This window comes from Salmo salar, chromosome 04, assembly GCF_965601325.2.
Source record: "Salmo salar chromosome 04, fSalSal1, whole genome shotgun sequence".
In the NCBI taxonomy this organism is placed as follows: Eukaryota; Metazoa; Chordata; class Actinopteri; order Salmoniformes; family Salmonidae; genus Salmo; species Salmo salar.
Window position 1 is genome coordinate 58462295 of NC_138294.1, and position 25545 is coordinate 58487839.

At 41.4% G+C, this 25545-nt stretch overlaps 3 protein-coding genes and 1 long non-coding RNA gene across 4 annotated transcripts in view; 2 read left to right on the forward strand and 2 right to left on the reverse strand.

Moving 5' to 3' along the window:
• Positions 1 to 4507, forward strand: part of LOC106603581 (uncharacterized) — a 29283-nt gene extending 24776 nt beyond the window's left edge. Inside the window, exons 5-6 of the long non-coding RNA XR_001328442.3 lie at positions 3754 to 3852; positions 4014 to 4507. This is a non-coding gene — a long non-coding RNA (uncharacterized LOC106603581). The remainder of the gene's footprint in view (positions 1 to 3753; positions 3853 to 4013) is intronic.
• Positions 763 to 8277, reverse strand: rnasekb (ribonuclease, RNase K b). The gene is made up of 3 exons (XM_014197441.3): positions 8068 to 8277; positions 1785 to 1867; positions 763 to 1618 (listed from the first exon to the last, which is right to left on the reverse strand). Exons 1-3 carry the CDS (start codon positions 8143 to 8145, stop codon positions 1474 to 1476), a joined length of 306 nt encoding a protein of 101 aa, XP_014052916.1. The 5' UTR covers positions 8146 to 8277; the 3' UTR covers positions 763 to 1473.
• Positions 8278 to 8326: 49 nt separating this feature from the next.
• Positions 8327 to 17141, forward strand: LOC106603579 (BPTF-associated chromatin complex component 1). The gene is made up of 6 exons (XM_014197440.3): positions 8327 to 8653; positions 8784 to 8878; positions 15279 to 15380; positions 15687 to 15913; positions 16148 to 16252; positions 16398 to 17141. Exons 1-6 carry the CDS (start codon positions 8633 to 8635, stop codon positions 16460 to 16462), a joined length of 615 nt encoding a protein of 204 aa, XP_014052915.1. The 5' UTR covers positions 8327 to 8632; the 3' UTR covers positions 16463 to 17141.
• A 161-nt stretch (positions 17142 to 17302) lies between these two features.
• On the reverse strand, positions 17303 to 23573 carry LOC106603578 (P2R1A-PPP2R2A-interacting phosphatase regulator 1). Its single transcript, XM_014197439.3, has 9 exons — positions 22798 to 23573; positions 22595 to 22679; positions 22301 to 22357; positions 22021 to 22067; positions 21891 to 21945; positions 21688 to 21755; positions 21514 to 21569; positions 21317 to 21401; positions 17303 to 21206 (listed from the first exon to the last, which is right to left on the reverse strand). The coding sequence occupies exons 1-9, from the start codon at positions 22896 to 22898 to the stop codon at positions 21092 to 21094; spliced, it is 669 nt and encodes a 222-aa protein (XP_014052914.1). The 5' UTR covers positions 22899 to 23573; the 3' UTR covers positions 17303 to 21091.
• Between the last annotated feature and the right edge of the window lie 1972 nt (positions 23574 to 25545).

Sequence of the window (25545 nt, forward strand, 5' to 3'; positions counted from 1 at the left end):
ATCGGAGATCCTGGTACAGACCTATTTAAACTTGAAGGAGACTTTGAAGAGAGGTTTCTTAAGATAATGCCGCTTTCTGCAGAGGCAAAGATACAAGGCAATAGAATTACAACTCTCACAAAGATTGAAGTCCATCCTGAATGATAAAAGGTTTTGTGGATGAAAAGTTGGATTACTGGCAATCTTGGCCACATAACCAATGACTTGAGCTAGAATATAATTGTTAATGTATTGATTTGTATTTTTACTTGAACTTTTTCATTTTGTAATGAACTGAGCTGAAGTGGTACACCACAAACAAATATCATTTAATCCAAGATTTGTCTGATTTCAGTTTAATTCCACATGTAAAAACATTGTATTTCACCAGTGGTAAGAGAGGGGTAATGGGTTTCTATCTTTAAACTATTATACACAATGTATTCAGCTAAAAGAAATCGCTTTTATTAGAAGCTTAGAGACCTGGCTGATGTCTGTATTATAAATACTGTACATAGGGCTCTATTTCAATCTGTATGCGCGATAGAAATGTAATGGTAATTTCCAATTGAGCAGACATATGCAGCGTTTACCGTAAATGCAGTCTCCGTCAATGCGGGACCATTGCCTTTAAATTTCAATTGGGCTTTAATGCTGAACTTCCGCGATATGGATTGAATAGAGCCCATCAAACCCCAATGTTTATCCTTGCCACCGTCATGTTCTCTTTTCGGGGAGGCTTGGCTATGGCCTTTTGTCAAACATGTATAGTCAAGGGAGCAATTTCCTTTTTATCCTTCCAGTTTATTGCAGGGAACATCTACAAGAAACTGAGGTCCTTCACATTAAGTACCATTTAGATAGATCCTTTCACATCATTACACCCAGGAAAACAAACACATTAAATAAATACATCATTCAAACATTTGGTGCACCATATTTTTCTGAGTAACTACTACATAAGTGACAAACAAATTAAGAGCTATATCTCAACAGCATACAATTCACAACAGCACATAAACACAAAAGACACAGTACACAATGTACATATTTAACCATTTGACATATCTCTTGATTTGACAAACATTGACCATTATGAATTTGCAGTGAATTCAGATTGCTCTATTGAAACAGGAGATCGTTCTACATCTTTTTGTAACTTTGTAGTTGTCTGTTGCATCTAGGAATTTGTGTTGAGTTATCTAGCACACATGATGTATGCACTGAAATGGTCCTTGAGGGGAACAAGATTTACAATTTTATTCACCATGATCAATTGACAGTTTGCATTTTTGGGTTACAGTTTTGGTCAATTCAATAAATAGTTGTATGCAAATACAAGGAATGATACATTTCAGTCATTAGCATATAACAGAGAGGACTTATGTTGAATGTTTTACTCTTCAGTTACAAATAAATAGCTTTTTATAAGGTTGCTTCCCTTGAGAACTTGAAATAGTGTGTGTGTGTAATCTTCTGATGCTGCAGGGAAACTTATGTCACCATGTACTCCTGGCGCTTGTTGAGTCGAACCTGGCAGAGTGACACCGCCCCCACTGCAACATAAATGGCTGCTGCGATGAAGCAGTTGATGCCCACCTGGTTGTAGAGTCCATATATGGTCCCCGGGGGGTTCTTACTGTGGGGCAGAGAGAGAGATGAAAGAAACAGTTAAGTTTGGGGGAAAACCCAAGAGAGACAACATGGGATGGTTTTCTAAGGGTGAATTCAAAAGGGATCTAAACTAGAAGAGAAACTCAGTTCATTGTAAGGGTCTAATGGTTCCTTTTCTTCACACCACTTACTCATTGCGGATGTCCTCCTCTGTGAAGGGCACGTCCTCAATCAGTACAGCAGACTTTGCACTGAAGAAGATCCCCAACATCACCTACAATACAACAAGAGAATACATATGCTATGCATTATGCACATTCAGTGTAGTCAGAGAGTAAAGGGGTTTGGATTACGGGGCCAATTAGGGCCTGTCATGCCAAATAGTGTCCCCCTCTACAGGATTCGATGAGTTCTAGCTTCTGTTGCCAAAACTTGCAACATTCTGACAGGATTACGTAATGAACCAAAGCATCCGTTGCTATGCTGGTTGTATGGCTCCATTTTACCTCATAGCGGTTGCGAGAGGATGCGGGCAGTTCTAGTTCACCTCAAACACTCACCTAGTCCTCGCAAAATGATTACCTCAGATTTGCTCTCCAAGAACGGTGTTTTTGGCAGTGACAACCTGCTAACTACCTGCTCCAGAGTCTGCAACACCACAAAGCAAGGGGCACCACCAAGCAAGTGGCACCATGAAGACCAAGGAGCTCTCCAAACAGGTCAGGGACAAAGTTGTAGGAGAGGAACAGAACAGGGTTGGGTTCTAAAAAAATATCTGAAACTTCCCACGGAGCACCATTAAATCCATTATTAAAAAGTGGAAAGAATATGGCACCACAACAAACCTGCCAAGAGAGGGCCGCCCACCAAAACTCACAGACCAGGCAAGGAGGGCATTAATCAGAGGCAACAAAGAGACCAAAGATAACCTGCTGCAAAGCTCCACAGCGGAGAATGGAGTATCTGTCCATAGGACCACTTTAAGTCGTAAACTCCACTGAGCTGAGCTCCACTGAGCTGGCCAGAGGAAAGCCATTGTTAAAGAAAAAAATAAGCAAACATGTTTGGTGTTCGACAAAAGGCATGTGGGAGACTCCCCAAACATATGGAAGAAGGTACTCTGGTCAGATGAGACTAAAATTGAGCTTTTTGGCCATCAAGGAAAACGCTATGTCCGGCGCAAACCCGACACCTCTCATCACCCCGAGAACATCATCCCCACAGTGAAGCATGGTGGTGGCAGCAGCATGCTGTGGGGAGGTTTTTCCACCGGCAGGGACTGGGAAACTGGTCAGAATTTAAGGAATGATGGATGGTGCTAAATATGGGGAAATTCTTGAGGGAAACCTGTTTCAGTCTTCAAGAGATTTCAGACTGGGATGGAGGTTCATCTTCCAGCAGGACAATGACCCTAAGCATACTGCTAAAGCAACACTCGAGTGGTTTAAGGGGAAACATTTAAATGTCTTGGAATGGCCTAGTCAAAGCCCAGACCTCAATCCAATTGAGAATCTGTGCTATGACTTAAAGATTGCTGTACACCAGCAGAACCCATCCAACTTGAAGGAGCTGGAGCAGTTTTGCATTGAAGAATGGGCAAAAATCCCAGTAACTAGATGTGCCAAGCTTATAAAGACATACCCCAAGAGACTTGCAGCTGTAATTGCTGCAAAAGGTGGCTCTACAAAGTATTGACTTTGGGAGGGCTGAATAGTTATGCACGCCCAAGTTCAGTTTTTTTGTGTCATTTCGTTTGTTTCACAATAAATATTTTGCATCTTCAAAGTGGTAGGCATGCTGTATCAATCAAATAATACAAACCCCCAAATCAATTTTCATTCCAGGTTGTAAGGCAACAAAATAGGAAAAATGCCAAGAGGGGTGAATACTTTCACAAGCCACTGTATTTAAGTACATATTGTTAAATAGGAACAAATCATTTAAGCTGTTTTTAGATTGACGTTGCTAGCTACTGTACTTATATACCTCAGCCTGCTTAGCCAGCAACAGGAGCTGGCTAGCTAGCCAGACCGGTTATATTCTGTCACCAATGGCTTGTTTTTATAATTTTTTTTACAATTTTGTTTTTCCATGGTACATAACACATATTTCAATATCTTACATTGTCAATAGATATTGCTTTCCTACCCCCTCCTCCAGGTTTGGTGAATGGACCAGGAGGTATCCCGTCCACCAGAACCAGTGAGATCAGATCAGGTTGAGTATCTGTGCTCTAAGTCGAAGGGGGACCAGTTTGAGGTAGGCTATACCTTCCAAAAGTGTTGTAAAGTACATATCTCCCATTTATAACACTGCACTAATCCATCACATTTTCTCACAGTAAAGTGTTACCTGTGTGTTTGCTTGTTTACATCTCTGTCTCCTACCCTGTTCCCTTTAACTCTGGTCCTGTTCTCCAGGACCTAGGGGTTCTGCCCAACACCCAGACGTGGATCCACCTGATGTCCTCCATTACCAACCACCCTCCAACTTTTCACTACATCATCTACAGCTACTGTTGTCATTATCTGCTAAGAAAGTTATTGCTCTATCATACTGGGCACATATCATACTGGGCACACATCATCTACAGCTACTGTTGTCATTATCTGCTAAGAAAGTTCTTGCTCTATCATACTGGGCACATAAATATGTGAGATAAACAGATTAACTAAAAACACTAGCACTGCAAACACTCAGAGCAAAGAGAGCAGCAGTGCCTGGACTTTGCAGTCTCCTTCTTCAAGTCCCCCTTCTGAGACTGACGGCCTGTTGAGAACAAGTGACAGGCAGAACCTCTCACAGACACAGCAACCACCTCCTCTATATCACACACAGCAGAATTCAGTATTTTAGTCTATGATTGCCATGTGAATGTACAAAAAAATCTGAAAATAAATGAATGACGAACTTTGATAGGTTTTGGTACAGTTATGTATTTAAATCTTTAATATTGCCAGGTTCACAGCTACTTCATAAGGTGTTCATTATTGTAAGTTATCCTTTATTGGTATTTATTTGTTCCACATTATTCATTGTTGTATCCTTAGACCCACAAATAAATAAATATATAATTTATATAAATATATTTATATATAAATAAAGACTATATACACACACAAAACCACAAAGGCATATTAATGAGCTATGCGAGATAGAAAAAACTAAATCATAATAGAGGACTACTGAAATTATATTTCAGTGTAGATAAGGGAAGCATCCGATTGGCGTTTCCACTCACTACCAAATATGGTGATGTGAGGAAGCCCAGTGGCTGGCAGTGGGAGGAGATGGAGCGAGATGGATTTTGGCAGACATTCTGCTCATATTCTCATGGATGAAACATTATCTCCATACAGTTTTCTGTTTTCAAAACTGTTACTCTGTAACAAACAGAGTGTACTGTATTTTGGTGACTTTAGCCTTTGCCAACGTTTCTAAAAATGGCATTGTTTAGGAGTGCAAGGGCGAATTGAGTTATTCCGCACGTGCACAGAAATATGCAAATAAATGCTAGAATGTGCCAATAGGATCTCACTGGCTCGTGCTTGGCTCTGCACACATCTTTGTTTGTTCTGCCCACTATGATTAATTTACTCCCAATGGAAACGACAGGCTCTGGTCTATATTGGGTTAGTTATAAAAATCTGTTTTCACCAGAGAATAAGGGTCATGGCTAGAAGGGATCTAGCTTTTGTCAAAATGTACTTTTTGTAGCAGGTTTAGCAGAAATTGCACAGCTGGTTAGGAGAATTAGGCTAAGGTGGGGAAAGGGGTTAGGGTTAGCTAAAATGCAACGCCCCCCCCCCCCCCAAAAAAAACCCCAGAGTAAAGTTGACCATAGCTGGATGCCATCTAGACATGACCGAGAGGAAGAGGTAAAGCGAGAGGGATAAAGAACAAACTGCAAAAACATACATGATCAATTACAAATATTAGAATGAACTATTCAAGACTACCAGAACCCACTGGATTCTCCAATTACTTTGAATGAACTACAGGACAAAATACAAACCCTCCAACCCAAAAAGGCCTGTGGGGTTGATGGTATCCTAAATGAAATGATAAAATATACAGACCACAAATTCCAATTGGCTATACTTAAACTCTAACATCATCCTCAGCTCTGGCACATTCCCCAATATTTGGAACCAAAGACTGATCACCTCAATCCACAAAAGTAGAGACAAATCTGACCCCAATAACTACCGTGGGATGTGTCAACAGCAACCTTGGGAAAATCCTCTGCATTATCATTAACAGCAGACTTGTACATTTCCTCAGAAAAAAACATGTACTGAGCAAAATGTCAAGTTGGCTTTTTACCAAATTACCGTACGACAGACCACGTATTCACCCTGCACACCCTAATTGACAAACACAGAAACCAAAACAAAGGCAAAGTCTTCTCATGCTTTGTTGATTTAAAAAAAAACTTTCGACTCAGTTTGGCATGAGAGCCTGCTATACAAATTGATGGAAAGTGGTGTTGGGGGAAAAACATACGACATTATAAAATCCATGTAGACAAACAACAAGTGTGTGGTTAAAATTGGCAAAGAAACATTTATTTCCACAGGGCTGGGAGATGAGACTAGGATGCAGCTTAAGCCCCACCCTCTTCAAAACATGATTTTTTAATAATAAATAAATAAATAAATAAATAAATATATATATATATATATATATATATATATATATATATATATATATATATATATATATATATACGAATTGACATGGGCAATAAAACAGTTTGCAGCACCCAGCCTCACCCTACCAGAATCTGAAGTCAAATGTCTACTGTTTGCTGATGATCTGGTGCTTCTGTCCCCATCCAAGGAGGGTCTACAGCAACACCTAGATCTTCTGCACAGATTCTGTCAGACCTGGGCCCTGACAATAAACCTCAGTAAGACAAAAATAATGGTGTTCCAAAAAAGGTCCAGTTCCCAGGACCACGAATGCCCTAGAGCACACAAAAAAACAATATATACCTCAGCTTAAACATCAGCGCCACAGGTAACTTCCACAAAGCTGTGAACGATCTGAGAGACAAGGCAAGGGCCTTCTATGCCATCAAAAGAACATAACATTTTACATATCAATTAGGGTGGGTATAATTTGTGGAACGTTTTAACAGGAATCTGTTCCAAAAACGTTGTAAATAACAAGGTTGCCAACAAACAATGTATACAAAGTTTAAGAATAAGCTACGTGATGAGTTGATGCCTATTCGGCAGCTAGTTAGCTAGGTGAATTGATTGTGCAACTTTGTGTGTTGTTTGTTGTCAACCTTGTACTTTACAACGTTTTTGGAATAGATTCCTGTTGGAACGTTCCACAAATTACACCCACCATACCAATTAGGATCTGACTAACAATACTGGAATCAGTTATAAAACCCATTGCCCTTTATGGTTGTGAGGTCTGGGGTACGCTCACCAACAAAGAATTCACAAAATGGGACAAACACCAAATTGAGAGACTGCAAAAACTATCCTCAGTGTACAACATAAAACACCAAATAATGCATGCAGAGCAGAATTAGGCCGATACCCGCTAATGATAAAAATCCAGAAAAGAACCATTCAATTCTACAACCACTTAAAAATAAAAAAAATCCTAAATCTTCCATAACCTACAGAGAAATAATAAACCTGGGAAAGTGCCCCCTAAGCAAGCTGGTCCTTGGGCTCTGTTCACAACCACAAACAGAACCCACAGAGCCCCAGGACAGCAACACAATTAGACCCAACCAAATCTTGAGAAAACACACAGATAAATTACTTGACAAAAACAGAAAAACTACTATGCTATTTGGCCCTAAACAGTGAGTACACAGTGTCAGAATACCTGACCACCGTGACTGACCCAAAATTATGGAAATATTTGACTATGTACAGACTCAGTGAGCATAGCCTTGCTATTGAGAAAGGCCGCAGAAGGCAGATCTGGCTCTCAAGAGAAGACATGCTAAGCCGCAACATTTATTTTAATGGTCTGAGTTTTGAAAATGCAGATTTCTGAAAGCTAATAATGCGACCAATGATTATACTTTCCTGTGGATATAGTGTGATACATTCCTACCTGCAAACGGACCAACCCGTAAAGTAAGTTAAAATATTATTGTATTTAACATTCTGGTTTGTAGAGGTCGTGAGAGGAAACTTTCCTGATCCAAATGCTCATTTATGCCCGACGTTGAATCCAATGCAATTCAACATTTGGTCTCCAGGCTACTAGCTAGCTTGCGGCTGCCCAATTTGGCTCTAATTATCAGATTATGTAAATCTAAAGTTACTTTAGCCCACAATCACCTACAGGTCTCTTATCAAAAAACATGACCGTTAAGTAGCTAATATCGAAAGGTGGAAAATCTTGACACGACCTATAACTAACGCTAGCTAGCTTTAGCAGATACTTTACTGGCAAGGATGGGGTGGGAGATAACGTTAGCCAGCTAATCCTTACCAGCATGATGACTCCCCATATGCTGATCACTATTCCACAAGCGGCCATTTTCGGACCACAGAATAAAAGGGATGGCATTCTTGTACTTTATATTTTCTAACAAAATAAACAATTTCAATACACTAATCTAAAACAGTATTTTCTTTTCTCAATGGACGAACGTCGTCCTAGACTCCATCAGATGACAATCGTTTCCTTCGTTAATTTCCGTAAATGTTCGTCTATTACGGTACGAAAGCCAATCAAAATTGGTCCTCAGTTAGGCCCCGCCTTCCCCCTTTCTCGAATCTCGCGCGACAGTCACCAGGCTAGCTTGCTATCTAGTTAGTTAACAAATCTTTATTAATTTATTGGACCGTTTTGCTGCGAAATTGAAAAATCTAGTTTTCAAACGACAAAGTTACACTTCGTAAACGCATTAGTCTATGCGAATTTGTCTTGCGTCTTAATTGTTGAAACGCTTAATTTGCCGCCTTTTATTGTAACTACCCTGCTAACGTTAGCTTCCCCTAAGACATTTGCTATTGTTGTTGCCTGGGATAGCAAGCTACAGTAACAGCCCAAAATGACTTCAGCCTCTACTAAGGTAAGAACAGTCTAAGGTCTTAAACAGTGCTTCTCTATTTTACTAGTAACCATGGTGTGAATGCGTCATATGATATGGCCCTAAACTAATGCAATACTATTACGTTTCCATGTCTCTATTTCTGTGACAGGTGGGAGAAATCTTCTCTGCAGCAGGAGCAGCCTTCACCAAGCTGGGTGAGCTTACCATGCAGCTGCATCCAGTAGCTGACTCTAGCCCTGCAGGGTGAGTGTACACTCTCTTTCACTCACTCAAAACAATATGGGGATTAAGGTGTAGTTATTCCGCAATAACAGATTGATGCTGAGACTCCGATTTTTCACTTTAAAATGTATGTCAAACAAAAACCATTGCTAAGTTAAACATACCATACAACTCTATGCACAAGGACTACTTAACAATTTCCACAGACAATTTTATAAAAACACATTTACTTGAATAATAGTGCGGATGCAACATTTGGTAATAGAATGACAGCACAAACCGTCAAAAATGTTCTAAAAGTAAATGTATATTTGTTAAAAGTAGTAGTTGTCAGTGGCGACCCGTCATGATTTTTTGAGGGGGCTTGCCTGTTTTGCATGTTATTTTGGCATTAATATGTGTCACATATCAGTTTCGAAGAATGTACAAATACATATTGAGTTAATAAAGCTGCATACAAACATGGTCTCTTTTTTATTTTCTTGAGTAAGGCAGCTCCAAAATGCAGGTGTTTTAGCCTAGCTCAGTCAGTGGTTTCTGTGGTGGTGGGGCAAGCCAGCAGAAAATACAGTGTGGTGCCGGGATTGGCTCAGTATTCTGTCACTCATGGGGACTTTACATCACTGCCATGAATAAGAGGAGACATTGAAAATTCAAGCCCTTTGGCTGCTGTCATAGAAGTGACCATCCAAGAAGGCTCAAGGTCATTGGCCACAGATAAAATGACGTCAAATCACATTATATGTACAGTAGCTTTGATTGGACTGATCATGTCAACATCATACTTTCAAAATCTTAGCTTTAAACATCCTACGGATTCATCATCATGAATCAAGTCAACAATCTACTGGCAAATCCTTTTTAATCCTTGTCATATGAAGAGAAATAATGAAGAGAAATTATAGATAAAACATATCGGTGCTCATCGGCCATTGGACAAAACATTACACAACAAGTTGGAAATCTCAAATTCAACAAGTGGTTTGGAAGGAATCAGTGACAGTGGCTATGTGGTGCCAAATCTGAGATTAAGGGGCTCTTTTCCAAGTTTAACATGATAAACAGTCAACATTGGCCATGCTGTCAATGAAGCATGATTTGTGCCACGCTCAAAACAACTCTTAACTTGGTGGACCGGCTCATCAACTTCCTGTTCAAGTGAGGCAAGCACAACAATGTGAGTCTAACATTTTTTTTGTATGCTGCTTCGTAAATTATATAATATGCCAGGGATATATGTATACTGTAGTGCAGGGATATATGTATACTGTAGATAAGAAAGTAGTACTAAGTGTATGTTGTGTAGTAAGATGTTAGTAGCCCATGTGCCTCACCCTAATAATTTGGTCTATTTACCCCTCTTAATTTCACCTAGTGTTCTGACTGTTCTTCTGTAGCCTATAACCTGTTTTAGAGAAATGTAATCATTGACTATTGTAAGAGCTTTCATTGTCTACTTATATGCCCCCTTTATTTATCCTATGGTTCTAAGTTGGTGTATAGGGAGAGCACTGTAAGAACGGCCCATGTCGTGAATTCTGTTGCTGTACATTTCAAAAGTGTTAAACAAATAGTTATATTGGCCAACGTTACGTCCATCCTAGCTCGCTCATTGTCTGACGGATTGCCTCTTATCCGCTTGTCGTCCCCTTATGCCATAGTTTGTACATCTCAATTGTCATGAGAAACCACATTTGTTTAAGCAAGTCAGCCATATCAGCTATGTTTTTTTAAAAGACAGTAAATGAGGCTGAATGAACTGTTTCGCTGCCAGACAAGGCTCCGTTGATAGCCAGGTGTAGCAGTGGTAAGATGTCGGGACTGTTGTTGGGACTCTGCTGTTGGGACAGCTTTATGTAGGCCCTAACAGTTTGTTGGCACCGTTTGTCACCGTTATAGTGCAATTAATGTATTGTTTAGTGTTGTGTAGTGGCTTTGCTGGCATGCATTCCACTTAAAAAAAAATTCCCCACCAAGATTTACATGCTAAAATCGCCACTGCTAGTTGTGCATAGTTATATGGTTTGTTTAACTTTGCAGTAATTTGTTTTTGTTTGACATACATTTTAAAGTAGAAAATCTCAGCATCACTCTGTTACCATTGAATTGTCCAGAAATAACAGTAGCAGTGATTATTATTATTTATTTTTTGTCAAAGTTTACAAAGATTGCATAGAAAATAGATGCGACAATTTCATTTCCATTTAACTGTCGTGTCAATATAAACAGCTGGATGTAATGACGTCACACCAAAAATAAACTTTTTCACAATAACCTACATTGTCGAATCATGTAGTAACCAACAAAGAAAAGTGTTAAACAAATCAAATATATTTTATATTTGAGACTCTTCAAAGTAGCCACCCTTTGCCTTGATGACAGCTTTGCACACTCTTGGCATTCTCTCAACCAGCATCATGAGGAATGCTTTTTCCAACAGTCTTGAAGGAGCTCCCACACATGCTGAGCACTTGTTGGCTGCTTTTCCTTCACTCTGCGGTCCAACTCATCCCAAACCATCTCAATTGGGTTGTGGTCGGGTGATTGTGGAGGCCAGGTCATCTGATGCAGCACTCCATCACTCTCCTTGGTCAAGTAGCCCTTATAAAATCTGGAGGTGGGTTTGGGGTCATTGTCCTGTTGAAAAACAAATGATAGTCCCACTAAGTGCAAACCAGATGGGATGGCGTATCGCTGCAGAATGCTGTGGTAGCCATGCTGGTTAAGTGTGCCTTGAATTCTAAATAAATCACAGTGTCACCAGTAAAGCACCATCACACCACCTCCTCCATGCTTCACGGTGGGAACCACACATGCAGAGATCATCTGTTTACCTACTCTGTGTCTTACAAAGACACAGCGGTTGGAACCAAAAATCAAAAATTTAGACTCATCAGACCAAAGGACAGATTTCCAACGGTCTATTGTCAATGCAAAGCAAGTCTCTTATTTTTATTGGTGTCCTTTAGTAGTGGTTTCTTTGCAGCAATTCGAACATGAAGGCCTGGTTAACGCAGTCTCCTCTGAACAGTTGATGTTGAGATGTGTCTGTTGCTTGAACTCTGTGAAGCATTTATTTTGGCTACAATCTGAGGTGCAGTTGACTCTGCAGCAGAGGTAACTCTGGGTCTTCCTTTCCTGTAGTGGTCCTCATTAGAGCCAGTTTCATCATAGCGCTTGATGGTTTTTGCAACTGCACTTGAAGAAACTTTCAAGGTTCTTGAAATGTTACGCATTGACTGAATTTTTCCACATTTTGTTACGTTACAGCCTTATTCTAAAATGGATGAAATACTTTTTCCCCCTCAACAATCTACACATAATACCACATAATGACAAAGCAAAAACAGGTTTTTAGAAATGTTTGCATGTTTATGTAAATAAGGTATGTTTTTTTTATTTTTAATATGTATTCAGACTAGAGGTCGACCGATTATGATTTTTCAACGCCGATACCGATTATTGGAGGCCCAAAAAAGCCGATACCGATTTAATCAGCCGATTTTTGTTATTTATTTATTTATTTGTAATGACAATTACAACAATACTGAATGAACACTTATTTTAACTTAATATAATACATCAATAAAATCAATTTAGCCTCAAATAAATAATGAAACGTTCAATTTGGGTTAAATAATGCAAAACAAAGTGTTGGAGAAGAAAGTAAAAGCGCAATATGTGCCATGTAAGAAAGCTAACGTTTAAGTGCCTTGCTCAGAACATGGGAACATATGAAAGCTGGTGGTTCCTTTTAACATGAGTCTTCAATATTCCCAGGTAAGAAATTTTAGGTTGTAGTTATTATAGGAATTATAGGACTATTTCACTCTATACGATTTGTATTTCATATACCTTTGACTATTGGATGTTCTTATAGGCACTTTAGTATTGCCAGTGTAACAGTATAGCTTCCGTCCCTCTCCTCGCTTGAACCAGGAACACATCAACAACAGCCACCCTCGAAGCAGCGTTACCCATGCAGAGCAAGGGGAACAACTACTCCAAGTCTCAGAGCGAGTGACGTTTCAAACGCTATTAGCGCGCACCCCGCTAACTAGCTAGCCATTTCACATCGGTTACACCAGCCTAATCTTGGGAGTTGATAGGCTTGAAGGGGTGGGTATAATTTGTAGAACGTTCCAACAGGAATCTGTTCCAAAAAACATGAAGTAAAAGGTTGCCAACCAACAACGCATACAAAGTAGCAACGCATACAAACCTAGCTAACTAGCTGCTGAATAGGCATCAACTCACCACGTAGCTTATTCTTAATGTTTGTCCATAGGCAACCAGAGTGAGGACAGACATTTTTCGGAATAAACGTGATGAGTGAAAAACGCAATGAAATAGACCCCTCCCTATCCAGTATCTTATTCTGCCGCTATACAACTTTGTATGCGTTGGTTTTTTGGAATTTCAGACCCTTTGCTATGAGACTTGAGATCTTGAAATTGAGATCAGGTGCATCCTGTTTCCATTGATCATCCTTGATGTTTCTACAACTTGATTGGAGTCCATCTGTGATAAATTCAATTGATTTGGAAAGGCACACACTAAGGTCCCTTAGTTGACAGTGCATGTCAGAGAAAAAACCAAGCCATGAGGTCGATTTGTCCGTAGAGCTCCGAGACCTGCTTGCAGTTTGCCAGAGGCCACGTAAAGCACTCTCAGACCATGAGAAACAAGATTCTCTGGTTTGATGAAACCAAGATTGAACTCTTTGGCCTGAATGCCAAGCGTCACGTCTGGAGGAAACCTGACACCATCCCTACGGTGAAGCATGGTACACACCCCTGAGGGGGCCCAGTGTTGAGGATCAGCGTGGTAGGATGCTGTTGATGTGAACCATGACCAGCCTTTCTAAGCACTTCATGGCTACCGACGTGAGTGCTACGGGGCGGTAATCATTTAGGCAGGTTACCTTCGCTTCCTTTGGCACAGGGACTATGGTGGTCTGCTTGAAACATGTAGGTATTACAGACCCAGTCAGGGAGAGGTTGACAATGTCAGTGAAGACACTTTCCAGTTGGTCCGCACATGCTTTGAGTACACATCCTGGTAATCCATCTAGCCCCGGGGCTTTGTGAATGTTGACCTGTTTAAAGGTCTTGCTCACAACGGCTACCGAGAGCGTTATCACACAGTCATACAGAACAGCTGGTGCTCTTGTGCATGCTTCAGTGTTGCTTGCCTCGAAGCGAGCATAAACTATATACTACCCACCACTGCGACCTGTACGCTCTCGTTGACTGGCCCTCGTTTCATACTCGTCGCCAAACCCACTGGCTCCAGGTCATCTACAAGACCCTGCTAGGTAAAGTTCCCCCTTATCTCAGCTCGCTGGTCACCATAGCAGCACCCACCTGTAGCACGCGCTCCAGCATGTATATCTCTCTGGTCACCCCCAAAGCCAATTCCTCCTTCGGCCGCCTCTCCTTCCAGTTCTCTGCTGCCAATGACTGGAACGAACTACAAAAATCTCTAAAACTGGAAACACTTATCTCCTTCACTAGCTTTAAGCACCAGCTGTCAGAGCAGCTCACAGATTACTGCACCTGTACATAGCCCATCTATAATTTAGCCCAAACAACTACCTCTTCCCCTACTGTATTTATTTTGCTCCTTTGCACCCCATTATTTCTATTTCTACTTTGCACTTTCTTCCACTGCAAATCTACCATTCCAGTGTTTTACTTGCTATATTGTATTTACTTCGCCACCATGGCCTTTTTTGCCTTTACCTCCCTTATCTCACCTCATTTGCTCACTTTGTATATAGACTTATTTTTCTACAATATTATTGACTGTATGTTTGTTTTACTCCATGTGTAACTCTGTGTTGTTGTATGTGTCAAACTGCTTGCTTAATCTTGGCCAGGTCGCAATTGTAAATGAGAACTTGTTCTCAACTTGCCTACCTGGTTAAATAAAGGTTAAATAAAAAAAATACAAAAAAATAAAAGGAATTTAGCTCGTCTGGTAGGCTCGCGTCACTGGGCAGCTCCCGTCTGGGTTTCCCTTTTGTAGTCCGTAATAGTTTTTAAGCCCTACAAAGATTTTTTTTTTATAGTTGTATAATGGATTTTGCAAGTTGTTGGCTTTAGAATTAAATGTGGAGCTTTATAGTTACGTGATATCGCGTGCCCTTAAAATTAAACTACCCTCAAAATTATTTGGCAATCATAATTTATTCAAAAAACTGTTTCCGTCGTCATTTGTCGCAGTTAAGAAAGTTTGACAAAGGAAAAATCCACCCGTCCAATGGATAAAATGTTGCCGATCTTTTGAAAATGTGTCCTGTATCTGCCGTTTCCATTACATGTCGCAATTTTTTTTGGGGTGCTAAATCTGGGTCAATGGAAACCTTCCTACTGACTCTTCTCCTTTCTTCTTCCCATTACTATGCCCCTCTCCCCAGAGCCAAATGGACAGAGACGGAGGTCGAGATGCTGCGGTCAGCTGTGCGGCGCTTCGGTGATGATCTGAACAGTATCAGCTCTGTGATTAAGGAGCGCACTGTGTAAGGACCCTTCTGTCCCCTCTTTCTTGCCATCCATGTTTATTCTATCCTGCCACACTTTCAATCTTTCTTTCTCCCTCTCTATCTCATCATACTGCACCCACTCTTACAATCTTTCATCCATTGATCTTTTATCTTTACTGCCTTTTTTCTAAAGAAAAAAGGCAGTGGGGTTGACTTCAGTGGGGTTGACTTCAACTCCTGACATCTCTGTTGGCAAATTACCTTGTTTACCATTATGCATCCTATGTTTAAACCTGTATGAAAATCACATAACCAATCTGTTGCCTCCTCTGTTTTATGCAGAGCCCAGATAAAGACGACAGTGAAGAGGAAACTGTATGAGGACAGCAGGGTGCCCCTCTCCTCCGACTCCCCCAAAAAGATCACCAAGAAGACCACAGTCATCATGGCAGCCGCACTAGCACCCGTGGCCCCCACTGTCATCGCAGTGCCCACCTCACAGGTTGTCGTGACTACAGGGCTGCAGAGCCCCTCTATGCCCACTGCCATCAAGAAACAGAAAACAGCAGGTAAGTGGAATGATACAGGCCTTTACGTCATGGGGCAGGGATTGTGTAATGAATATGGCTTGTATACTGATTTTAGTTTGTCTTTTGACTATGGATGAAAATCGAATAAAGACATTTCTTTTGAAATATGCTAATCCTTTTCGAATCAATACTTCTGGTGCGTTTACCCCAGACATTGGCTGACTTGAATGTATGTGCAAGTTTACTAACATGTTTCCCTGTCTGTGTGTGTAGATGTGACGCTCAGTGCTCTGAATGACTCTGATGTGAACAGCGACTTGGTGGACATTGAGGGACTGGGAGATAGTTCCATCACCAAGAAGCTCAACTTTGATCAAGGTGAATGATAATATCCGCTCCATCACTTGCTCTCAATCAACGTGGTTCACATTGTGGCATTATGCCAAAGTCCAAGGTATTTAGCTGAATAGAGAGTCTTCATCAGTTCTGTCTTAAATCTATGTGGCTCATCTTGTTTTCCCAGAAAGCCTCAACCTGGACTCCAGCCTAATCATGAACTCCAGTGACCTGCCCCTCCTGTCTCGCTGACCTCTAACCCACTGTACCATTGGGTTGGAAACACTCAGTCCCTATATCACCAGAGAGCAGACTACAGTTAGTATCTTTGTTACAGAGCTTTTTTGGACACATTTAAGCAGATAAATGTGTGTATTTTTATGAACAGACCCCTCTCCCCATCAAGTACTTCTCTATTCAGTCTGGGGCATTTCTACTGAGGAACCCTTCTATTTGGCTGTTTCTCACAAATCTAGTTTGTGTGATGTATAGCTTTTTTGTATTGTAACATTTATTTGCTCTGCTAATTTTCAAAGTACTGTATTGCAGCTGAACATATGCTGTTCATGATCTCCAGAGAGAAATGGTGTTTCAGTGCAGATGTTTGGGGCGGCAGCGTAGCCTAGTGGTTAGAGCGTTGGACTAGTAATCGAAAGGTTGCAAGATCTAATCCCTGAGCTGACAAGGTACAAATCTGTCATTTTGCCCCTGAACAAGGCCGTCATTGAAAATAAGAATTTGTTCTTAACTGACTTGCCTATTAAAAAAAAGTCCATCGTGTAGAGTGAGTGTACATGTTGTGTACCACTGGTTGATATTTATAAATGCAAGACACCAGCTATCCAGCTATTACTTGTATTTCATTTTGTTCACAATGGTTGTGCATGACATGATTCCTCTTATGTTGATGTTAAGTAAAATGTTAATGTCTTTTGTGTCTGTTTCACTGGGCTCATAGAATGCGATAGAGGGTAGCGGTTCAGTCTGCCATCTAGCGGCTGTAATAAAAAAGATTGCAGAAATGTACAGGTGACCAAATCAAATTATCTATGGAGACAAAGGAAAGTCCACAGGTTTTCTAAAATAATACAGTGACTTTTTATCATGATTTTTTATTTATACATATATATAATACAATATATTTAAAAGGTGTACATTATTCTCACTCTTTTTTGTGCTTACAGTTCCATAAAAATACAATCTTCTCTTTACGTAGAGACTTGTCAAAGCTATTTACAGTTTGAAAATACTTGTCTGAATGTTCTGGCAATGTGCTTTAATTCCCTTTCTCACAATAACATCTTTATTTCCTCCTCTCTCTCTTTGTTTATTCTATTGTCAGTAAAAAAAAAAAGGAGCCCTCCAACACTGACATGTCATATTTGGAAAACAATCATTTTTAAGATTGTGGCTGTTCACATTTATTTTTTAAATGTGATATTTTGTATAATGACAACAGCAACAATAATGAAAAGGAAACAATAAAATAACCAGTAAATGGCAATACAAATGAAGTGTGTTTAACTGACCTCGCACCAACCAGATGGTCTCCTGGTTGAAGTATTGCAATTGAGACGGCCAGACGTGGCCTCTGTTTGTCTCCTTGGTCAGACCCAGGCCTATCTCCTACAGGCAGTGGTCTCATATGACAGAACACTGGGAAACACTGCTGATAAGGCATGCAAACCCTGTGGGTCAACTGCAATGAACATCAACAGATTATTTTATATTTGGCTTCAGATCATGTCCAAATGTATTTATTTCCCTCTAGTTTATCTTCTGCAACAAGGATGGGATTGGTGAAACTACTATTGAATTTTAGTGACATTTGATTGCAAGTTTTACTTGTAGGTTAACTGCAGATTAAAATGGAGTTAGCTATATCAGACAGAGATCAGTATCTTCTGTGGATGTTCATGTCATTTGACTCAGTATGCATTTACAGGATATCTCCCCATAATTAGGAAAGCGTATCAAATACATGTGTTTGAAAGCTAGTCTGTCTGTACAATGAGTATGAAAAGGTAATCATTTGGGTTTGGCAATGTGAGTTGATTGATCATCTACACTAGGATCTCAATCATACACCTTGGTGAGAAATGGAGCTGTGATGCTGGTTGTCAATCTAAACAATGTATGCAGTCAAAATATAACTACAGTCTTGAGAAGAAGTGAACATGAATATAACTTGAAGTGGAGGTTTTATTTCCCTCCAAATTCACTGATTGTCACTAAGGAAAAACAAAATTCCTTCATCTAAAATCAGTGGTTAAGATCAGCAGATGACCCTCAACCCTTGCTGACCCAAGCACTTCTCTGAGACAGGACAGAGACAGTAACCTGATGAGAAACGAGCAAATGAAGCAAAGAATATACAAAGCAACAGCATGTCTTAAAATCAGGATATGATCCCATTCGTGTAACAGCAATATTGATTAATAATGTGAAACTAATACTGTGCAAAATTTTGAAAATTGGAAGTAGGTCTACAAAAAGGAGACATTTTCTGTACATTGCTGTAAAACTCAGCTCTGGAAAGGGCATTTGAATTAAGAGTATTACACAGTTACTGTCGATAACATTCTGTTTTTGTACAAGACACTTCTCTAAGCAGCTTATATAGACTATATATTTCACAAGTCAAAAGGTCTGGAGGTCACATAGTCATGGGGTAAAAAACAACATAACTTTCCCATCAATGACATTAACCCAAACAGCATGATATGCCCTTGATGTCACTTATGATATCTATCTACCAGGGTACTGAGCATGTATAACCATACCACATTACAGAATTTGAATAAGACCGGTCAGCAATGTAATCCATGGGAAAAATGTATGTTAACACCCCACAGACTACCTCTGTTAAAGTACCCATATAGAGAAAGGGTAATATCACGCTCTACCCAGAGGACTGAGATCCCCAGTCCTGGTCCTTTCTATCTAACTAAAGAACACACACCTGTCAAGAGGTGATTCCTTTGTCAAGTAAATGTGTTTTTGTAAAATTTTCAGGTGAAATTGTTCAAAGTAGTCCTTGTGCATAGAGTTGTATGGTGTTTAACTTTGCAATCATTGGTTTTTGTTTGACATACATTTTAAATAGAAAAATCTGAGTCTGTAGCTAGGTTTCCATCCAATTGGCGACAGATTATCATTTGAATATTCTAAAATACGGTGGTGGTGTTTCCACCAAACTGACTTGTTGCAGATAATCAGTGTGTGATGACAGTGCACACAAAACATACTTTTTTCGCTTAAGTTTTCATGTATCGAATAAAAATGTGTTTCCATCACATTTAACTCTACCAATACTTTGGTCACAAACAGTTGCGTTAAATAGCAAATGTGCCTACTCTGGTCTTGGCATGTGCGCTCTAGCCAATACAGTGCAGGTAGGTTAGTCTACATGATGAGATTATTATGGATAAGAGCGAGAATATTTGTATTTGTCAAAATGGCAGTCAAGTATCGATCATCATGTCACCAGAATAAGACTCTCGATATTTATTACAAAGGAGCATCAAGCTCATACCGTGCACTTTCCCCACCCTGTGAAGTTCATAACTTATTTCATCTGTAGCCTAATAAACTGCATGGTTTCCCTGAGTTGTAGTGGGAGGACCACACGTCATCGTGTGACTCCAAGTTTACTTCCATATGATGGTTATTATATCAATATTAGCGTATAAAGCCATTTCTCGCATAATTGATTTTACAGACACAAAAAGATCCCACCATGTCGAATGAACAAATTATCTGTCGGCATTTATAAAATTGTACCGAAACTTCCTGTTACCATCACAGCTGTCGTAAAAAAAAAATGTATACAATATGACTTTACTAGCATAAAAACTGTGGATGGAAACGTGGTTTGTGTCACTCTGATACAGCGGAATTGCTCTGTCATGTTAATGACAGATTTGTGCTAAAATTTGAGTTACCAGTATCCACGCAGAACAATCATTAGGATTGGGCCCTTAAGGACCAGGATTGGGAGGGTCCTCTGGGCAGAGCTTTGCTTGGGGATTCTATATTTACAGTACAAACCCCCACAGCCAGAGAAAGTGAGGGGCCATAAAGGCAGCCCTGCTTATATCTGCGTATTCACATATCAATACACTATTCACATATAGACAAACTCAGAGCCACCACCGGCTCGGCAGTCCGCTGTGGTGACTTAATGTCTCATGTTTGAGCGCTAACTTCTGGACTATCAAAGAATACTGGACTATTGGGTCCCGTTCAGTGGGATATAACGTTCCCTCACCGTTACCCCTGAACACAACTTCAGACAAGGCCTTTTCTTGACTATTGGAAGAACTCATTCTGTTTTACAGTACCAGTAACACCTCTAGATATGAGATAAACAAAATCCCAACAAGGAAAACACAACCATAGTTGACATTGGTTATCACAACACAACCCACATGTCAACTACAGCGAAAAGTGAGTCCAGAATTTAGTCAAAGGATTTTCTAAGTTCTTTCCCATTGTCATCACAATCTCTTCACCCTGACACCACCTTACAATGCGCTGGTCACCAACTTCCTTTAGCAGGTCATTTCCTGCAACCTTCTGATTAACAAAGCACGGGTGCCAGTCTTTGTATAACATCTAGATATTATCTTGATTACAAATCCAGATCTGATTACTTCAGGAGCCAAGGAATATGTTTCCCCAAGGCTCTGATGGTTTGAGAGAGAGGAGTGCTCCCTGATAGGCAGATTGCGTAGAAACTAGGGTTCTGATAGGCTTACTGAGTTGATTCCCAGGCTCTGATAGGTGGACTGGGTCAGTGAGGCTGTGTTGAGAGGGATCCAGGGCCCTGACAGGCTGACTGTAGTCCTGGCCTATGATAGGCTCCTGGTGTTAGGGTGTCTAGATGTTGGGCTGGTAAGAGGGGGGAGGAGACAGGGACAGTGGACTACCCTGGGGACTGGCATCACACACAGACACACCACCTGTAGGAGAGTCTGCAGACGCCTGGGACACACTGGGGGAGGGGGAAAGAAGGAAAAATAGAAAGAGGTTAACAGAGATGTAGCTAGCACCATATTTGCAAGAGTGTGTTTATGTTTGTGTGCGTATGTTTCTAGTTCTCACCTGACTGTGTAACTAGTCCGGTGAGCAGGTTCTGTTACCCCGGCAACAAACAGCTTCTTGGGCGGGCCATCAGACTCCACTCCTCCTACATGGCAGAACAACAGGATGGAGGAGAGGACACAGACAAACACACACACACACACACACACACACACACCTGAGCAAAGTAAGCACTATTCTTGAAGCACCGTTCTTACCTTTCCTTTTCAGTGGAGTTAGGGCAGGCCATCTCACAGTAGAACTGACTGTAGGCCTGGTGGGGGACACATTTTGTGTTAAGATGGTGTGGACACAGTGTCAGTCCACAATCATAGGATGGCAATAAATCTGCACTCAATTTAGTTTGCTATATAGCGTGGAACTCAACTCACCCCCTGAACCTTCGAGTTGGACTAGGGGACGAATTGGGTGTGACACCACTGTCCTGTGAATGGAATCCCTGTGAAAGACAGCGGACCAAAATAAATAAATAAATGTCAGATGCCTCTTTATACATCTATTTATTCATCATTCATCCATTACACCTCTCTCCAAAGCACTACTGTCACGTGCAGAACACAGAGGGAGTACTCACCCCTGATGAATAGTCATGCCAGTGACTGACAGGAGGAGGGACCAGGTTGGAAGCACTACAGCAAGAGAGAGAGAAAACATAGTTAGTAGTGTGTATGTATGTGCATTTGTACAGCGTTTTACTACCTTACCTTAGTCTCTGAAGACTCCCCCTGAGTGTCATCTCCATATTCTCAACCTGGAACAAAAATACAAACTTCCAGTCAGTGGTGATACACCACACATACTACAGCATGCTGCACACACTCTGAAACACCAATGCGAACACTCACATAAGATAACCTCACACAGAACTGTACTAACATACAGGCTAATGCATAAGCAAACACTCAAACCAGCATCATTACTCAGAGGCAGGCATTTGCACAAATACAGGGAAGAGGCCCAGAATATCCCTAACCTTGTCCTCACCTGCCTTTTGTGGTCTGGTCTCTCACCACCCAATGAGAAAGGGGACAGGGGGACGGCCTGTGGAAACAAGACTGGAGGTATTATTGTCGGTCTCCTGTTGACGGAGTAACTGACAGAATACTGAATGATAACAGACAGGCAGCCAGAGACAGACAGAAATACATGGAGATTGAGAGATCAGAAAACACTGAAGGCATTTCAACACCAACTTAGTCAGACAGAATACACACACACACACACACACACACACACACACACACACACACACACACACACACACACACACACACTCACCCGATAAGGGCAACTGGGATTCACAGAGACACTGCTTCGCCGATACCGGGCTGAACTAGTTGGACTGAACACTGTCATACCATCACTGTTACACGGAGGGAAACAAACAATACAATAAAACTCAGTCATTCCAAGGCAGACATGAAAAACATAAATGACATAGACAGTTGCATTCACTCAGAGAGAATATCAATTTCACTGACCTGACACTTGTAATCATGGGGGCGCTGTTCGATCTACGAAGAGCCCCTCCTCCGCTCCCGGTAGTTGCGCCTGCGCACTGGTCCACTTCCATTCGTTCCATTTCTTCAAATCCCCGGCCTCCAGCCTAGCAGCTGGGCTAAGAGTGTTCACAGGCGGCGTTCGGCCCTACTCTAGCTCGGTGAAAGCCCGACCTGCAGGCCTCACACACAAAGCTTTCGATCCAATTCAGAGCCGCTAAATCAGCGGGAAATGTACTTGGTGTCTTCCTTCTATCTCATTTTTGTTAAATGAAGTCAGACTTTTGGCTCCAGTTACTGCAAGCGACTATTCGTAGCTAACAAGCTAACCTTATAATAAAACACCCAAAACCCAATGCCTATGGTTGCACAAAGGCTAAACAAACAACGCATAGAAAAACACTAAACTAGCGAGATATATCCCTTACAATAAATGTTAACGTAAATTAAGTTAGGTTAGCAGGTCAGCTGGAGACGTGACTTTTTAAGATTAGCTAGCTGGGTAGCTAGCTACTCCAACTGTTGGCTAGCAGCTAACCAGTCAGTCAGAATAAAACGGCATTGTCCTCAACAACAATACAACCTTGGCTTTGGGTCGTTGAAGTGGTGCATCCTCCAGTTAAGTTGTTAATTGCGCAATCGACCAAATCTTCCAACATTAGAACTATATCGAAATATAACTAATTGAAAGATTTTACAACATAGTCCTCCAACAAATAGAGGTAGTTCGTCATCTGTGATAACAGCGCCTCTCCTTGGCTAGATATAATATTGCATGAAGGAGATTCATTGCAACATGAGAAGACTGGAGTGCTGCATGAGCACATTGTCTGCCTGTCTGCTTGGGCTGCATCACTTTTTCCAAACTGATTTTGATAGACAATCAAAGAGATAAGGCTGTGGTCAGGGATAAGGGTTGGTGGTAGGCCTATGCTTAGCTTAAAATACAATATCTGATGTGTTATGGGATGCCTAGCCCCGTTGTAATTCAAACCCTGCACTGGTTTACAATATTACATAAAAGTGACTTTGCACAGTTGTCCTTTTATAACAATCACCCTGTTGAATTAGACTATTTAAACTTCCTCCATGGTTTCATCTTGAATTGTCCTCAACATTAGACTGTTCTGGATGCTGATACTGCTCCTATGCCTCCAGCTTTTCCACACATGCTTTCTGTTTTCAGAGGGAGGGGACAACAGTCAGCAATCACATTTGTGGTCCAGACTTTGTGGGTCACTGGCTGCTGATAAGGGGCAGAGCTGCTTACTGTCCCAGCCTGTGTTATGACCACCTTTTCTACACCAGCTGTCATGGCCTGGAGAGGGGGGTGGAGTGAGGGTCATGACTGGGAAATGTATGAATGGAGGCTGTGTGTGTGTGGCTGTGTGTGTGTGTATGTTTGTGTGCCTTCCCAATAATGTGTGAGGGATTGAGAGGGAGGGAGATGTTCTGTGAATGAATACAGTGTTCAAAGATGTGTGAGGGTGTCAGATTAAGCAATGTGCAGTGTCAGAGGACATACAGTATTGTATGTAGACCAGATGAAAGGGAGGTTCATTAACCTTCTACCCTCCTTATGGATTGGCTAATTATCACAGGACACTCCCCCTAACGTCCAGCCTTCGTTGGCTGGTGATCACACAAATAAAGTTAAACACAAACAAGAAATAGACCACACTGTCCACGATGATAACTGTGATTATACTTTATACATTATACTTTACGACCCTGCCTTCTGTGAGTCAAAAGGGTCTGGAGGGGGTGATTTTGGGGTGGATCTGCCCTCTCTGCAAGCCCACTTCCCCCTGGTCCGCCATGTGGAGAGCCCATGCTGGCTCACGCCAGAGGAGTATGTGGGAATCATCTCGGATGCCATCAAGATGAGTAAGAACGTGTGTCTGGGCCGCTATTTCTTCCAGCTGCAGGGAGAGGGCATGGGGACCAAGACGGACGGGGCCGCGAGGATCATCGACGTGTGGCCCCTCAACCTGCTTCAGCCGAGCAGCATGTCTGCAGCCTCCATGGACGTGTGCAGTCTCTTCCTGTTGCAGATGGCGTGTGTTCTCAACATGGAATGCTGATGGCGCCATGCCAGAATGAGAATATTCCTGTGTGTGGAGGCAGAGTCCAGCGACCAGGGTTGGGTGGTTAAAGAGGAGACCTACCGGGAGCTGTTGAGGAAGCTGAGGATCAGGGCCTCCATCAAGATAGTGCCCTGGGACTCTGTGGTGCAGCTCTACGGACAGAAACAGACACAGGACCCAGAGCTGGAGGGCCTGACGAAGCCGGCCCAGGCCCTTTCAGAGGACCTCCTGTCTGCAGTCAACAGGATGCTGATGGAGCACAGTGCTGAGGCTGCTGTCCACGTCCTGTATTTACCACGCCCCCCTGCTCACTCCAGCCAATCACAAAAATATCTCAGTCAGCTGGAAGCTGTTATTTATGGTTTAGGCCCAACCCTCTTGATTCATGGTCTCACCCCAGTCATATGCACTGAGCTTTGAGTGTTACTCTGTGTTTTTATGGGATCAAAATGTCATGTAATTAACTTAATCCTGAACATGACAGAAAGGGCAGTCTAAATGCTTACAATATGAGCTACTATACATAACATACTTTTTAGTTAGAAAATAAACACACAGGCACACTACACAATGGGACCTATAAGTATAGCTCTGTTCCCTGGGCATGTAGTTTCACATCTTGTATTGTAACTCATTGACACAT

Excerpts from the sequence above, each read along its gene's own strand:
- rnasekb (XM_014197441.3), bottom strand. The coding sequence starts at position 8,145 with ATGCCATCCCTTTTATTCTGTGGTCCGAAAATGGCCGCTTGTGGAATA. Across the intron at positions 1,868-8,067 it reads TATGGGGAGTCATCATGCTG|GTGATGTTGGGGATCTTCTT; the intron begins GTAAGGATTAGC and ends GTTGTATTGTAG. Across the intron at positions 1,619-1,784 it reads GAGGAGGACATCCGCAATGA|TAAGAACCCCCCGGGGACCA; the intron begins GTAAGTGGTGTG and ends TCTGCCCCACAG.
- LOC106603579 (XM_014197440.3), top strand. The coding sequence starts at position 8,633 with ATGACTTCAGCCTCTACTAAG. Across the intron at positions 8,654-8,783 it reads TGACTTCAGCCTCTACTAAG|GTGGGAGAAATCTTCTCTGC; the intron begins GTAAGAACAGTC and ends TTTCTGTGACAG. Across the intron at positions 15,914-16,147 it reads CAAGAAACAGAAAACAGCAG|ATGTGACGCTCAGTGCTCTG; the intron begins GTAAGTGGAATG and ends CTGTGTGTGTAG.
- LOC106603578 (XM_014197439.3), bottom strand. The coding sequence starts at position 22,898 with ATGGAACGAATGGAAGTGGACCAGTGCGCAGGCGCAACTACCGGGAGC. Across the intron at positions 22,068-22,300 it reads GACCAGACCACAAAAGGCAG|GTTGAGAATATGGAGATGAC; the intron begins GTGAGGACAAGG and ends TTTTTGTTCCAG. Across the intron at positions 21,207-21,316 it reads CGGACTAGTTACACAGTCAG|TGTGTCCCAGGCGTCTGCAG; the intron begins GTGAGAACTAGA and ends CCCCTCCCCCAG.